At 45.4% G+C, this 16,370-nt stretch overlaps 1 protein-coding gene across 1 annotated transcript in view; it reads right to left on the reverse strand.

Moving 5' to 3' along the window:
* ADCY9 (adenylate cyclase 9) overlaps positions 1 to 16,370 on the reverse strand; it is a 115,811-nt gene that overhangs the window by 26,632 nt on the left and 72,809 nt on the right. The window contains exon 3 of the mRNA XM_027611017.2: positions 6,545 to 6,735. Within this exon, the coding sequence (XP_027466818.1) occupies positions 6,545 to 6,735 (191 nt within the window). The remainder of the gene's footprint in view (positions 1 to 6,544; positions 6,736 to 16,370) is intronic.

Below are 16,370 nucleotides of genomic sequence, written 5' to 3' on the forward strand. Positions count from 1 at the left end.
GAAGCAACACTTGCTCCCAAGCTCAAAACTCAGGCTGAAAGTGGCAGGCAGAAACGTGCAACAGTAACAACAAACAGACCTACTGAGGCCCATCCGAGGTTCTCAGCTCTCTGCCTGCAGTCCTCATAAGTACCCATGAAGCAGACACTATGATTCATTCCATTCCACACACAGGAAACTGAGGCAGAGAAGAGAAATGACTTGCCCAGAGTCTCACTGTCAGAGAGTGACAGAGGGGAGCTTAAGCCCAGGCAGCTGCAGCCTGGACCCCATCTGTGCATGTGACATCTCCCAGGAAGCAGGAATGACGGGGGACGGGGGCAGTGCAACATTGTTTAAGCTAGTGGGTTAGCATGAGCATCAACACTTCCAAGTAGATGATTTCTACAACCAAAATACTAGAGAAAAAGAGAAGCAGGAATTGTTACAGAAAAAGAAAGGCATCCCAGAAGCTTTAAGAATAGAAAGTGCACAGTCTGAGAATATGGGAGGCAAAAAATAAATAAAATAAAATAAAACAAAAAACCTGTAAAAATCAGACCCAAAATCTCGGAGTCACGGAGTGTAGAGTCATAAAACCCTGCTCAGACTCCCCAGCCCTAGACAACCACCGAGTGTAATAACTAAGGCTGATGAGGTGAGAAGATCATTCCTGTGCTGTGGGAATATTCCATCAGCAAGTCAAATAAGAAAATATTGGGTATTTTGGGAAACTTCATTTACATGTAATACTTCCCTACCTGATGATACCAGTTAAATGATGCTGGACTTATCTTCTCATGTCAATTCATATGTAATATATAATAGAAATACAACCAATGTTACACACTTAACATTTATATTATATAGAATGATTAAAATAACATAGAGTAAAATAGTTAATACATATATATTAGACATTTAAACCATGCAACAGCTTAGACTCATGGGGAGCAGGAAAGACAGTTCAGGGAGCTGCCACGTGTCCTTCTCCGGCGTTCCTGAAGGTCAGCGTCTCATGGCAACCACAGCACAGCCATCGAGACTACAGCGTGAGCGCTGGCACAGTACTAACTACGCTCAGATTTCCCCACTTTTCCCTGAACCGCCTTTTTCTGTACCGGGATCCCACGCTGCATTCAGCGTCTCCCCGTCTCCTCCAGCCTATGGCCAGGTCCTCGGTCTTTTCTCGACTTGTCACTGTTGCAGTGCCCTGGTCAGGCGTCAGGTGTTGTGTGATTTGGGAGAAGGACCCCACAGAGGTGACATGCCCTGGTTAGTACATCACATGGCAGGGGCACATAACACGACACTGCAAGTCTTATTCATTGTGATACCGGCCTTCATCGTTCAGTGAGGCAGGGCCTGCCAGGTTTTCAACTGTGGAGTTATTATTCTTCTCTTTGTCATCAGCAAATATCCAGGGGGCGGGGGGCAGTGCTTGGAGGCTGTGGAAATATCCTGTTTCTCCTTAAACTTCTACCCACTAATTTTAGAACTCACTGAGGGACCCTGCCGGCAGCAGATACTACAGTAGTGTTCTAGTGTTGGTTCTCTCTCCCTCACTCCTTCTACCTCCAGCACCTGGAACTCTTCTGTAAGGTGCTGATTTCATGGGACAGGCTTTCTCCTAGCTGAAGGAAACACACGACTGGAAATATAGATAAAACCTGAATGTCTTTTTTAAAAAAAACTTACTTTATGCTCATCTTTCAGAGTGAGCAATAAGACTACTATTTATTTTATAACCGCTTTATCAAGACAGAATTCACATACCATGCAACTGACCCATCTAGAGAATATATAATTCTGTGGCTTTTAGTGTTGTATTCACAGAATTGTGCAACCATCACCACTACCAATTCAACCACCATTTATAAGAAATACTTTAGTATCTAAACTACAGATAGACAGATAGATATTTACTACCTTTTCCATTTCTGAAATGAACTAAAAGGCCCACTGCCTCCTCATACTGAGCCCATGGAGCCTAGTCATAATTATTTTACATACAAATAACAGGGAGATAAAAGAAGTAACCATTTATTTAGAGTCATTAAAAAAGTCAAAGGGACTGCCACAGAAGGATGGTCCCTGGGGCTACTGACCTCAAAGGGAAAGTATTACCCTTTTGAAAACAGAACAGATCCTCCCTAAATTGCCCCCATGTGGGTGAATCTACATCATTCGCCTCATTACTAACTGTAAACATGTAGAATTGCCCTATGAGCGCACAGACCCAGGGTTCTGAATAATAGATTAAGGTTAAATTCACAAAGACTAGCTGAGCAAGTGTCTTTCCAATGAGGCCCGTTGGAGATGAACTAAGATGCTTTCACCACTCACAAAGTTCACCGGTTGGGACTGATGTAATTAAAAACAAACAAACAAACAAACAAACAACCACATGTTTGGTTTTCATTTCTTTGTTCTTCACGAAGATGCCTGACCGGTTATGTTCCTTGGCAGAGGTAGTCTCAATCTGTCCATCACCCACAGTGTTCATGGAGAAGGAGTAGCAGACATCCCCTGGAGAGCTGAGGTCACACTAAACGGGCCAAGGTGTTCATGCTCTGATGCCACATGTGTGACATGGTTACATCCCCTACAGCGAAAACTGAAGAACCTCCCTCATATCAGAACGGAGAAGCCAAGACCTTCCTGAGAGAGTCAGTGACTCCTTGTGGGCAAATCAAAGCATTACCTGTCTCCTCCTGCCCTTCTTCACTCCTACCATGGTCAGTGTCCATTTCCACGTGGAGTGAATACACGCGTGTACAGTGTTAACAGAGCTTCTACTCCAAACCTAATATTCATGGACACTACTTCAGCTGATCTTCACAGCAAACCTGGGAGATAGTCATTACCATCTCACTGTGGCCAAGAGAAACTAAATGATTTGCTCACAGTCCCAAGACCAAGGCTTTGAGAAGCCCTTTCCACAGTAGTACTCCTCCCCCGCCCCCACCATTATGCTATCCAGGGCCTTTCTGATGAGAAACTCTTACTGCCAGTCACTCAAGAAGCCAAGACGTGGATGTGGGAAGGGGTCCCTCTGACCTATGACCTCAGGGTCAAACTCTTTGGCCTTTGACATCACTACTAGATCATCACAGTAGTTATACTATTTAATGAAATATTAGGTAAAAATCCTCCAGCTATGAACTGAGAGACAACTCACATGGGACATGAGCACAAGGAGTGGAAAACAAATGCTTCGTCGATGTTATCTGCTTCTATTCAGTTCTGCCTGGGCTTCTGAACTCGGGCCTTCATGGCCCAGCTCTGCAGAGCTACAGTTCTCTGTGTATCATTCAAGAAAAAAAACTTAAACCAAAAGAAAGTTATAATTATCTACCCTATGCCAGGCTATACACTTGGGAAAAATGTAAGTTATTTCACACACGGGTTCTACCCGCATTCAAAGAGCTCACAGGAAGCTGCGTAAGAAACAAGTAAAGGTGTACGTTACAGCTGAATGGGCCGAGGATATGAAGATGGGGAGACAGCACTGTTAGCTGGAGGAGTCACTGGAAACTCCAATGACACTGAACAGGGCAAGGAAGAGCAGCTCAGAGGGAAAGGGACAGTGAGGTGCACTGCAGGTGACAGGAGCGACAGGTCAAGGCACACATGCATTCACCTGAGAAATAGTCACTCAACACCTTTCCCTAATTTCTTGGTTCCTGCATGAAACTCCTTCCACTAGACAATCATTCCCCCAAAAGGTGTGGCTTGAAGAAAGAAGTGTGTGGTCACAGAAGCCCGAGAATGCCGCTGCCACATCCCTCTCTGGAAGCCTAACGGTGGGCAGTAGCACGCTAAAGGCTCCGAGAGGTCCTGGAGCACAGAGACCCTTTCTGCAGTGTGTAGCCCAGAACTGTGCAGGTTTCCTTGACCACAGAATGCTTTTTCCATACTTGCCACCTATTTCCAACCTGAGAAACGACTGCTCAGAGAGTGTACATTCAAGGGAAACACTGCCTGACACAGGCCCCCTCCGCGAGCCAGGGCTCCCCGGGCTGGGCAAGGAGATGAGGGGTTGGTGACAGAAGTCCACACGGGAGCCACCTCTTGCTGGACGAGGGGGCAGCAGCCACAAAGGAAAGAAGCTCGTTCACAGGGAGAGTCAACAGACCCTAGCAAATGATTAGGAGGAGCCAATCAGCGCTTCTAGCTAAACAGAAAAACTAACCGTAGTGCAGACATAGGGCAACAAACCAATGACACGTGGGACAAGTGCACAGGATAAATCTACCCCAAGAACCGGTGAGCGAGCGGCCAGTATTTTTTCTGTTGTGTGAAAACTCTTACCCAAAAGAAAGACTTATACGTCAGATTAGAATGTATGTATTCCTTGAAGCGGACCTCAGTTTTCTTTCAGGCTTGACGATAGCTCCTAACAACTCACTCAGTTACCCAGCGCATACTATCTGCAAGGCACGCACAGAGGCCTGCTCTTACCTGACCCCACGAACTAGAAGCACAGGGGCCAGACTGCACATGACTTCCCCAGAGGGGCAAAGCCCGGAGACCAGGCCGTTTACCTCTGTGCTCCTTCCACTCCAACCACGGAGGCAGTCCTCATCTCAGATGTCCTCACATGAAAATATCCCAGAAATTATACTTCAAGATCCAGCTTGTCCTTCCCCCCTGGAAGGGACACAAAGATCTTTCCCCCCAACTAAAATTCTTTTTGGCAGACACAGTTAACTTAATAGATCACAAGATTTTCAGAAAACTTTCAATAACTATTTAAAAATTCATACACAACAGAATACGCTAGTTTTTATCTATCCAGATTTTTAAAATAAAGATAAATACATTTATATCTTTATATATACATATAACTAGAACAAGAAATGTTCTCTGGGATAAGAGAAAAACCTTTTTAGGTCAACTTAGCCTCAAATCACTGTCACTAAAATTGGAAGTTAGGTGCTATGGCTAGAAACACACATACACATTAACATGGCAGGCAAACACAACACATCATTTATTTTTGGATTTGAGCTCTATTTCTCTACTTAAATACAGTTCAGTTTGAAGCCCGGAGGAAATAATTTCTCTCTAAATAATGAAGCTGTATTTGGAAAACCACGTTTTCAACTTCTCCCTCTACAACGGTTCCTGCCCACGCGCAGGGACAGCCCGTGAGCCCAAGAGCAGAGAGCTCCTCTTCCTGACTGCTGCAAAACATCGCCCTGAGCAGAGGCTGTCTTGAAAGGGCGCAGGCAGTAAGGAAATTTCAGAGACATTAGCAGTCACACGTATGCTGAGGACATGGGAAAGGACCGCGTCTAGTACCCTACCTCACAGGTTCTCAACCAGAGGGGATTTTACCCTCCCTCAACCCTCAGGGGTCACTGGGCAGTGTCTGGAAGCATTCTTGGTCACCATAATGGGAAGAGCAGGTGCTCCTGGCATCTGGTGGGTGGGGGCCAGGAATGTTGCTCGATATCCCACAGTGCACAGGCCAGCCCCCACCACAAACAGTTACCTGGCCCAAAACATTCCCAGTCCTGACGTTGAAAAACCCTGCACTAAATTAACAAAGCATATGATAAAAATGATACACGAGTGCTATTAATAAACCTGAGCATGAGAATTACACAACGTAACTGGCCGACAGGGACTATGGATTCTGGTGGAGGGAAATGGCCTGGATGCCCACGTTATGATCCTGTTGAACTTAAATAGCAGCAGAGCTGGCTTTCAAAGCTGTGAATGAATGTGGATAAACAGGAACATACTGGATTAAAGCTGTAACAACAGGCCATCATTTGGACCAACATATCATTTGATTATTTGAGAGCACAACACAGCGAAGGGGAACTGTTATCTCTCTTTTTCTTTTTTTTTCAAATGGAAACAGCAAATATTTCAACAGTAAAAACAAACAAGAGATACCAGTGGGGGAAATGAAATCACATGTGAAAACAGGAGCAGCTCATACACTGGTGTGGTTTCCTATGCCCATGGTCCACCATGTTAATCCTGTGGCAGTTGATGATGACAGAAATGGGTACGTGGAGACAGCCACCAGGAGGTCTCTGCCCCAACAATGAAATGCTGTAATGTTCCCGGCAAGCCCGCACTCTTTCAGTGAGCTACGCCACAAGATTCACCCACACCAACAAAATTTAAAATAATCGTGAGACATTGGATTTCAAGAGACATAGGAGCACTGGAGAAAATGGTCTCTGAAATAAGATACGAACGAGCTCACCAAGCAAGTTGCGAGAAGAATCACCTTTACTATCACTTATCATTAGCTTTCAGAGATCCCCAAAAGACAGCAAAGTTCTCAGGAAAAGAAAACAGCTCGAGTGAGAAGCAAATTGATGCAGTGTGGAAAGAAAATGGAGGTGCATAATATGTCAAAAAAGCAAAGATGTTAAAAAATGCAAAATGCTGGTGACTTCATACTAAATTTAAAAATCGCAAAAAACCAAAGTGAAGGGCATTCCAAGTCGTCTGCCACAGACCCAAAGGCTGCTTATTATTTCACATGTTCTACTGCAGAATTAATATAAAATTTTAGAAGTAGAAAAAAAAAACTAACCTTAAGGTTATCAAAGGTTTTGACAGTCTGCGCCAAGTCACTGACACTCCCTGGCGATGCTGTCCCCTGTCCCCTAGGACCCGAGGACACCTGTGAGCCGTCAATGACCTCAAAGCCAGAAAGCAAGGCCTCTGAACAGCTGCAATGAGACTCCTTCGCTCTCTGACCCGCTATCAGGTATGTCTTCAAACCTATGGATAAAAATTACAATCAGCACAGATGGAAACCACCGTTGGTTGAAATGCAGCTTGATCTTGCTTTCTATGCAGGACATGCTCCTGAAAAGTGGAGAGTAAAGTGAAAATATGAATGTCATATTTTACTACTGATTTCTATGATCTTTTCAGAGACGCGCATATTTCAGGGAGAATGTTTGCTTCCAAGACACACCATTTACTTATATCATGTTGTCTTTGAATTTTGGCTGCACATTTTACCTTGGGGGGCTGAAATGAGCATTAAAAAGCTCCTCTATGCAAGGGTCACATGACTGCTTTGTGCCGGTAGCTCAGCAGACAATGATGGTTGACCCTAGACATTCTTGGGTTTATTTTGTTCAGTCAGTCTATATACGAGGGTGATCTAGAATATGGACCATGTTACCTATGTCAGGATTGCAAAACTGCCATGAAAAGTGAGACCGTAATGTGCACCACAGGAGTAATTAAAACCTCCCTTGATACAGATGATCAAGTACCAGTTTTCTGTTGGATCTAAACATTCATAGCAAGAACATGCAGCTTTTGTCAAGCTGTAGTCTACGATAATTTTATTTTCTCACAAAATCCTCATTAAAAAAAGTGGAGGGGGGAGCACCTGGGTGGCCCAGTCGGTTAAGCATCTGATTCTTGGTTTCGGCTCAGGTCATGATCTCAGGGTCCTGAGATCGAGCCCCAAGTTGGGCTCTGCATTCAGATGGGAGTCTACTCCTCCCTCTTACTCTGCTCCTCCCCCCACTCTCTCTCTCATAAATAAAAACAAGATCTTTTGGGGGCACCTGGGTGGCTCGGTTGGTTAAGCGACTGCCTTCAGCTCAGGTCATGATCCTGGAGTCCCGGGATCAAGTCCTGCATCGGGCTCCCTGCTCAGCGGGAAGTCTGCTTCTTCCTCTGCCTGCCGCTCCCACCACTGCTCATACTCTCTCTCTCTCTCTCTGTCAATAAATGAAATCTTTTTTAAAAAAAAATAAATAAAAATAAGATCTTTTAAAAAAATAGTTAAATGGACAATTAACCAACATCTTTACAATTCTTATTAAAGGCTGAAATAACACACTAAAGTATGCTACACTGTTAGGCAGCTCTAAAATGCAGGTAGGTCCCTGCTCCAGGTCGTCAGAAGAACTATCTGCTGGGAAAATACTAAAGCATCAGCTTTTCCAGGCAGAACTCAAGCAATTTCTGAAAAGGAAGCAAATCTTATTTAAATGAATCCATTGTTAGTCCTTCCTGAAATTTCACCACGCTGCAAATCTGTTGAGGGGAGTGGCAATGTAATTTGTTCAATAAACATTTGTTTTAGGCCTGGGGTCGGCTATAGCTGGAGAATAGAGTCAAGAACAAAAGAAAGTCCCTCTCTTGGAGAGTTTAAGCTTCAGGAGAAAGTGGCAATGAAAAGGCATCACGGGGGGCGCCTGGGTGGCTCAGTCGTTAAGCGGCTGCCTTTGGCTCAGGTCATGATCCCAGAATCCTGGGATCGAGCCCCGCATTGGGCTTTCTGCTCGGCGGGAAGCCTGCTTCTCCCCTCTGCCACTCCCCCTGCTTGTGTTCCCTCTCTCGCTATGTCTCTCTCTGTCAAATAAATAAATAAAATCTTAAAAAAAAAAAAAAAGAAAAGAAAAGAAAAGGCATCACGGAAACATCTGAGGTGAGGGGTCTACACTCCTAAACCCACACAGGTGCTTATGTTCAGTACAGTTTAATAAATGCTTTAAAAGTAATTACTTGGGGCACCTGGGTGGCTCAGTCTTTAAGCGTCTGCCTTCGGCTCAGGTCACGATCCCGGGGTCCTGGGATCAAGCCCCACATCGGGCTCCCTGCTCTGCAGGAGGCCTGCTTCTCCTTCTCCCACTCCCCCTGCTTGTGTTCCCTCTCTCACTGTGTCTCTCTCTGTCAAATAAATAAATAAAATCTTTTAAAAAAAAACTAATTACTTAAAAAAGGGAGGGTGCCTGGCTGGCTTAGTCGGTGGAGCATGTGACTCCTAATCTCAGGATCATGAGCTCGAGCCCCACGCTGGGATTAGAGAGTCCTTAAAAAATTAATTAAACAACCTAGGGATTACTTAATTATCCTTCATCATGTTATGGTTACGCCACCATTTCTTCGTTCAATCTCTCCTCATCTCCCTTTCTCCTCATAAAAATACTATATGGTGTGTGTTTTTACGTCACCTAGAGAGATCCTAGAGGACAGCCAAATCATAGGTGGGAATCGAAAGACTTAGATAGGTAACTTTGGACATTAACTCACCCTAAAGGAGACCATGAAATACTCACTCTTAACTAAGGTCCAGAACTTCCATATGTCTTTTTTTCCTCCAACAAAAATACACAGTATACAGGGTCAATCACGGTCACAACTAAGTCCATGTATCAACTTGAAATGGAAGCATGAACTGGAATATGACAGAGGAGTAAAAGCACCTTTGTATGAATTCCTCAGACTCCGTCACAGAAGACACTAAACTCACTTGCCATTTTGCCTTGGGAGAGTCAAAGAATGCAACCTCTGTGGGCTAACCAGAGAAAAGTGCTATTTCTGACCTAACTTGGAGTCTCCATGCTGGTAGGCTTATTTTTGGCTTCGTGAAAGAAGTGCATGGAAAGGCCCATTCCCTGGAGCTGCTCGAAAGGGCTCTCCCGAGAGCACAACAGACAGCCTATGAATCTCCCTGCAGTGAGCGGGGAAGGCCCTGGCTGGCACTCCATGCTGATGCAGAGGGCCGCCCAGGGGAGCGGAAGGAGGAAGGAGGAAGGCAGTGCGGAGGAGCTGCTGCTGCAGGAAGAGGTTTTCATTATGTCTGCAGCTGGCCCTGACCCCAGAACAGTGTTCCCTGCAAGATGCTGGTGGCTCCCCTGCCTGAGCCTTCTGCTCCCTATGGGTGAGGACTCCCCAGGAAAGGCAAAGCCAGGGCAGCCAGAGAGGCTCTGCTCTTGGAAGTCCTTGCTCAGATAATTGCTTATCCCCCTCTCCCCCGACCATGCAGCTCCACACCTGCCAGAGCAAGTGAAGGCGGCCTTTCCTGGAGGTGTGACAACCAAGCAGAGAACAGGCTGAGCCAGCAGACCAGAAGAGCAGAGACTAAGCCCAACAGATACATGCATGGAGCTAAACTTCAAAGCAGAGGCATGCCCTCCACCAGGGGACGTGAGCGAGCGACAGCGGCCCAGCTCTGTAGTCACAAACTCTGATGCTGCCTCAGGGTGCACATCGCTGAGGCCTGTTCTTGCTACTCTCAACAGTGACGACCCAGTTGCTGCTCATTCATCACTCATCAAGTGCCTCCTGTTTATCACACACTGTGAGAGGTGTGGAGAGGACAGGTGTGAACATGTCAACCATGACCCCCACCTGTATGGGGCGGTCGCCGGAGGAGGGATCTAGACAGCAAGCAGGTATGAGTACAGAATCCTAGGACTAGGAAGTGAGGGTGCCCTGGGAAGCACAGGAGGGTGGCCCCTAACGGATCTGGGGGTTAGGGAAGCCTCCTGGATCAAGTGCCCTCCAAGCTGAGAATTGAAAGATGAAGAGAGGTCAGCCCAGTGAAAGCCAACAGGGCCAGGGGCTAGAGCAGCTGCTATCAAGCCATGGGTGTTGCTATAACAGTTCATGAACAGGCCCCACAAAAAAAGAGACTTTGGCAGGCATAGTCAAGGGACGGAAGTGAATTTAGTGCAGCTGGAACAGGGAATGCATGTGGGGCAATGGTCAGAGATGAGCAGGGGCCTGTGCAGGACACCACGTACACCAGCTCTGGGAGTCTTCATGCTGGGAGCAACGGGGGTGCGGGGGGAGATGGTAAGGAGGAGGCATGAGACTTAGGAAAGGCCAAGGAGCTGTGGAAATGCTAGTCATAGTGGGTGATGAGTTAGGGGATCTGGGAGTCCAGACGTCACAGTGGGAACAGGAACCTGCTCTCCCCCAAACATGGTGGCAGAAGCAGTGTTTCTACAATGAGCCATGCAGAGATAGGTAAGGGCATGGGTTCTGCAGAGGAGCCCTCAGATTCAGGCCCCGCCACCTCTCCACCGGGTGACCTGGAGTAAGATATGTTATCGTAGGACGAGGCTAAGAACAGGACGTGCCCCATGGGGCTGACGCAAAGATGAAATGAGGAAGACGCGTGAAGCCTTTATGACAGTGCCCGGCACAGTGGAAACTTCGTAACGTGAGCTATTATTATCAATGTGGGTGTCTGACTTGCTTATCACTGGGAGTCTTCTTCATGTTCCACGTACAAAAACATTTGTGGAACTGTTAAATCAACATTGCTCCAAATGTGCTTCTAATGCAAACTGTTCTTTAGGGAGCCCCAGATGACCAACTGATGATGTACTGAGAACACAACGCTGCTAGTGTTCCAAAAGTCAGATGTATGTAGGTGTCCACAGCAAGCAAAATTGGCCAACAAATTAGGTATCCATGCTTATATGTGGAAAGCTAAACCTAAAGTGGCCCGGTAAAGTAAGGCAGCACAGTGTGAAATTCCCTAGAAATGTATCCTGGCTGGATGACTGAGTTCTGGCCTCGTCAAAGTCTCAAGTCAAAGGAGTTTATAAGAGGTAAGGATTTAATGAGTAACCACAACACACCAAGTTCGTCAGAATGACCCTCTTGGAGCAGAAGGTCATAATAAGGCAACTAAATTATTTATTTTGTTAAGTATAAACAGGAGATTAATAAGATTTCTTACATTCCTTCCTGGTAATTGATTTTAAACCTCACCAGCACTGATGCCTTTTTTCATCAGCTTCATTTTACAGAGGCTACAGGAGGAAGACACAATTCCTACCACGATCCTACCTGATGGGGGGGTGGGGAGGGCTGGTCTATGGCTGTGTGCACCAAGGAGACTGATGTGGTTAACATTCTTAAGCTTTGAGGACGAAAACTGTGGCTTGCACAAGACTGGTGCTTAGTTTTGGTGAACTAAGTGTAATCTGAGTGTATGCCAAAGTTCATTTTGGAAAAGACAGACTATTCCGGCCTTTTTCTTTACCATGGTCTTTTGCTGCATGGCGCTTGCTTTGGAGTGAGACAGCCTCCATTACCCAGCATCAAGGACCTGAATGTCAGCTCAGCAGAAAGAGGAGAATACTCAGGAAGGAAAGGATGTTTTGAGACGCGACCTTGAGAGTTAGCAGCATAACCTAACAAATGCCTAGAAGTCTGCATCGCTAATGATTTGAAACAATAAACATAAGAGAGGCAATCAGTTTGGCCTAGTTCATAAACATTCTAAAAAGTTACTCCACTTGGTATTGTATTTTTCTTCATAACTAGGTCTGTAACGGCCAAGAAACATGAGAATTATTTAAACTACAATGTAGTCAGTCGGGGCACCTGTGTGGTTCAGTCAGTTAAGCATCTAACTCTTGGTTTCAGCTCAGGTTGTGATCTCATGGATCAGGAGATCGAGCCCTGTGTTGAGCCTCGTGCTCAGCATGGAGTTTGCTTGAGAGTCTCTGTCTCTGCCCCTCCCCCTGCTCAAGCTTTCTCTCTCACTCCCTCTCAAATAAATAAATAAAATCTTTAAAAATAAATAAACAAAATAAAATGTAGTCAGTCAATAAGGAAAATAAATACTGAAAGATTCATCTATCAAATAAACAGGTTCTACAAAATTATAGATACGATATTTCATAATTATCTGTTGCTTCTGCTTAAGAAGACCAGAAGTTTTGGTGGGGAAAACAAAATAAAACATTTTGCAGCTTGTTAACATGAAAACACTCTGGATGGGTCTCTGTCCTTTCTGCTCCTACGTAAAACCACTAATCACAAGGACTGATTCATCCTGGTTGTCACTACACTTGACAATAAATCACAAGTTCCGGCGGCAAATGGGTGTTGGTGAAACCGAACCTCTTTTCAAAAAATGAAGTCCCAAATAATAAAATATGAAATAGCTACTCAAGCAGGTAAAAGAAACAAAGGGTGGGCACGGTGCCTGTTTAACTTGGTTCTGACTAACCCTTTAGCTAACAAAACAAACTTTAGAACACACATGTACATGCTCTACATCCTGCTCCTGGAACAGGTGCTTTTCTGCACCTCGTGTCCCTCTCTCTACCAGTAAGAAGTAAATATGCTGCCATCACAGCCAAAGGCCAGTGACCAGGCCCTTAGTGACTGCATTCCCACGTTCTGTCTTCTTCACTTTTGTATTTGGCCTTTACTAAATCCTACCCTGTTATGTGCTATGGTGCCAAGTATTAGCACAAGAAAGCCCGGTGGTGAAAACTTCAGAGACCCACTCCTCCCACCTCTAAAATACTCTTGAATTATGCTTTCATGCCACAGGCCTTCACAAAGGCCACAGAAACAAGTTCTTTGAAGGAAAACATTTGACACACCCATAAGGAGCCCGCCAGGTACTATTTTATTCATTCATCTGCTCATTCACTCATTTACTTACCCAACAAATTGACTATTTATCGAGTACTTACTGAGGGTGAGGAACTAACTCGGCAGAGTGTTGAAGGGAATGAATAGGGAAGAAAGCATACTCCAGTTTTAGAGACTGAGTGTAGTTGAAAAGTGTGACATAAACACTCCACTCCAGTTCCCTCATCAATAAAATGCAAACACTAGGAACTCAGCAATAACAGCATTTCACAGAGATGTTGTGGGGATTACATGAGTTAATGCACATAAAAAGGGAGAGATGATGCTCTTTCTTAGAGCGTCCTTAGGGGCACACTCAGGAGTAACTCAGTAAACCGAGGAAAGGCATGAAGTAATGTTCACAAAACATTAAATCATGGCATGGGGGGATGGCAGTGAGTATGAGGACAGGAGGTAAGTAAGTAATGACACACATCTACAGGAAGAGAGACTTACACAGATTCAGGTCTCTGTGCTGACGGGATGTTCACAAGGGACAAAGGCTTTCTACAGGGAGTTTTAGAAAACAAACCAAAAAAATGAAGGTCTATGGTAACTGCCTTGCAATACAGTAATATAACAGAGTTTAAATCATCGCAGGCTATGAAACGAGAGGGTGAAAAGGAGAGGTGTCAGGAGCCAAAACAGAGCAGCAGCTCATCGACGGTTATTCACCAGAGGGTAACACAGACTGACATCAGACAGAGGGAGTTAGCAGACATCTGAAGCAGGTACAAGAGGAGTCACACACTGATTTCTTTCCCCCAGAGAACTGACAAATGACCGTTAATTTTAAGATTTTAATAGTTAATATTTAAACTAATAGTTTAAAAGTTAATAATTTCAAAGTTGCAGATTTAAGTACAGAACAAAGACAATTGAAAAGAGACTCCAGGAAGAAGATAAATGACTCAATTTATCATCTGAGATTGGGGGCAACTAAATAGCTGACAAAGAAAACCAAACAAAGGGAAAACACTACAAACAGACATAAAGCTATGTGATGCTCAGTGAAAGAAGCCGGTCACCAAAGGCCACAGAGCCTATGACCCTGCATCTGTGAAAGGTCCCAACAGGCAAATCCGTAGAGACGGGAAGGAGATGAGTGGTCACCAGGGGTCTGAGGGTGGAGGAATAGGGAGCAGCTGCTGGCAGGCACAAGGCTTCTTTCTGGGGGGTTGAAAATCTTCTACAGTGAGTGGTGATGGTTGCACAACTCTGTGAATATACGATAAGCCGCTGAATTGTGTACGTCAGAGGGATGCATCGTATAGGGTGTGAATCATACTTCAATGAAGCTGTTTTTTAAAAAAAAAGAAAGCAAGGTATATGTGAGCTTCAAGATGCAACCGTTCTGAGATTTAGAGGAGACACAGAGCCAGTCATGAATACACCATCCTTGGGAATTAAAGGTAAAGGAGTGGGTGTTGGCAGGTAGAAGGAAAAAAAGAAAAAAGATAGGCTTGGAAGTAGCTAACTTGCTAGAGTTAGGATAGGAAAATATATAAATAAGAAACAAAGCTGAATAACCTTGAAGAACCAAAAAGTCGATGTGGCAAGAGCTCAGAGGTCTGGGAGAGATTAAACAAAACAAAACACCAGTGTGACCTTCACAAGTTACCTCCCAGGATCATCGGATTTGCACCCCTGACCACAGCAGTGTAATCCCAGAGAGCCGGGCCACACCCAGGCTGTCTTCTGCCAACCAATGACTCTACATGGTGCGACACAGCGTGGCTGCCCAGGCACCTCGTCTGCCGCTAGCTCACTTGCTTGGCAACAACAGAGCCGAAGGCTCGGGCTTCCATGGCCACCTTCAACACTGCTAGACTTCATCCAGGGTAGACTTATTTGCAGAGGCATTTCCTTCTGCCGCAGGGGCAGACTACCCGCAGGACACTTCCTGTGAGCATCTTCAGCTGGGAAGAAGGGCAACAGCCAGCCTCACCCTACCCACCCTGGAAACATCCCACCATCAAAGAAAAACATGCAATGCTTACAATTCCTGACTAGCCTTCCCTGGGAGGGGCCACACTGGTGCCTTCGGCACCTGTTCCTCCGTGGAAATGTTGATGCAGGCTTCTGGCATGATCCCAAGTCCCATTTCCAGTACCTCTGTGAGCTTGCTGTGCTTTTCCTCACTTTTCAAGCCAGTTTGCAGCTCACATCAAGGCTGAAGGTTTTCTCTCCTCTTAGGAGTGTTTTTTCCATGCTGGCTGGATCACTGACCAAAAGTTTCCCAAACTGCATTTCCTTGTTCCCACAGAGCACATGGCAGACTTGCTCAAGCCATAATAGCTGAGAAACCCAAAACCTCTATTTTCTGATCAAGAAGCTGTATCATCTTTGACATCTCCAATTTCTCATTTCATTCCAGTACTGGAGGCAGTCTTTCCTTTTTAGACCTTCTCCAGAAGACCCATAGTTGTGTTTGTGAGGTCTGTTTTTAATAACCTTAAAAGTGTGGCCAGGTGTAGGCTGCGAAGCCAGAGTGGGGCCACTCTGCCACTTGGGAGGCCAGGGGCTGGGTGTTCCACTCTCCCACACCAGCCTCATGCTGCATGACGTGGGACTGCAATCTATGCCTCCAGAAAATCACAACAGTGTTGTGCACTCTTGAAAAAGCAAAACTGAAAGCGAAACCAAGGCAGTGAGCAATGAGTGCCCATATGAGAGAAGAGCATGTGAAATGGGGCACATGGACATGCACAGCTGGGGTGACAACCAACAGCCCCTCGTTCACAAAAGCAGGTGGAGGAGTCTTCAGAAGTCGCCTGTTTGGGGCTGGAAAGTGGAGGTCTGTACAGAACCTGAAGGAAAGACGGGAAGTGGATTCAGACTCCCCAGGAAGGAAAGTTCCAGACGGCTCAGCAAGCAGCTCGCTGCCCAGCAGAGGTGCTGGCCCCAAACCACACAACTGAGTGCTTGGAGAAGGAAGACAGGAAGAGCAGCAGCTAACATCACAAGGAAGAAAGAAAGAATTATTCTGAACAACACTAGACTAAAAACACAGAAACACAGCCTGAGGACCTAATGTAAAACGTGGCGACTAGAGTCACAACACTGTACAGTCTAACTGAAATGTGCTGAGAGAGTAGGATTTAAATGTTCTTACACCACATACACGACAGGGAGTCATAATACACACTTTAAATATCCTACATTTTTCCATTTGTCAATTATACCTCAACAAAGCTGAAAAATTAATTAAAAGAAAC

The sequence above is a fragment of the Zalophus californianus genome, chromosome 10, assembly GCF_009762305.2.
Source record: "Zalophus californianus isolate mZalCal1 chromosome 10, mZalCal1.pri.v2, whole genome shotgun sequence".
NCBI classification, from domain to species: Eukaryota; Metazoa; Chordata; class Mammalia; order Carnivora; family Otariidae; genus Zalophus; species Zalophus californianus.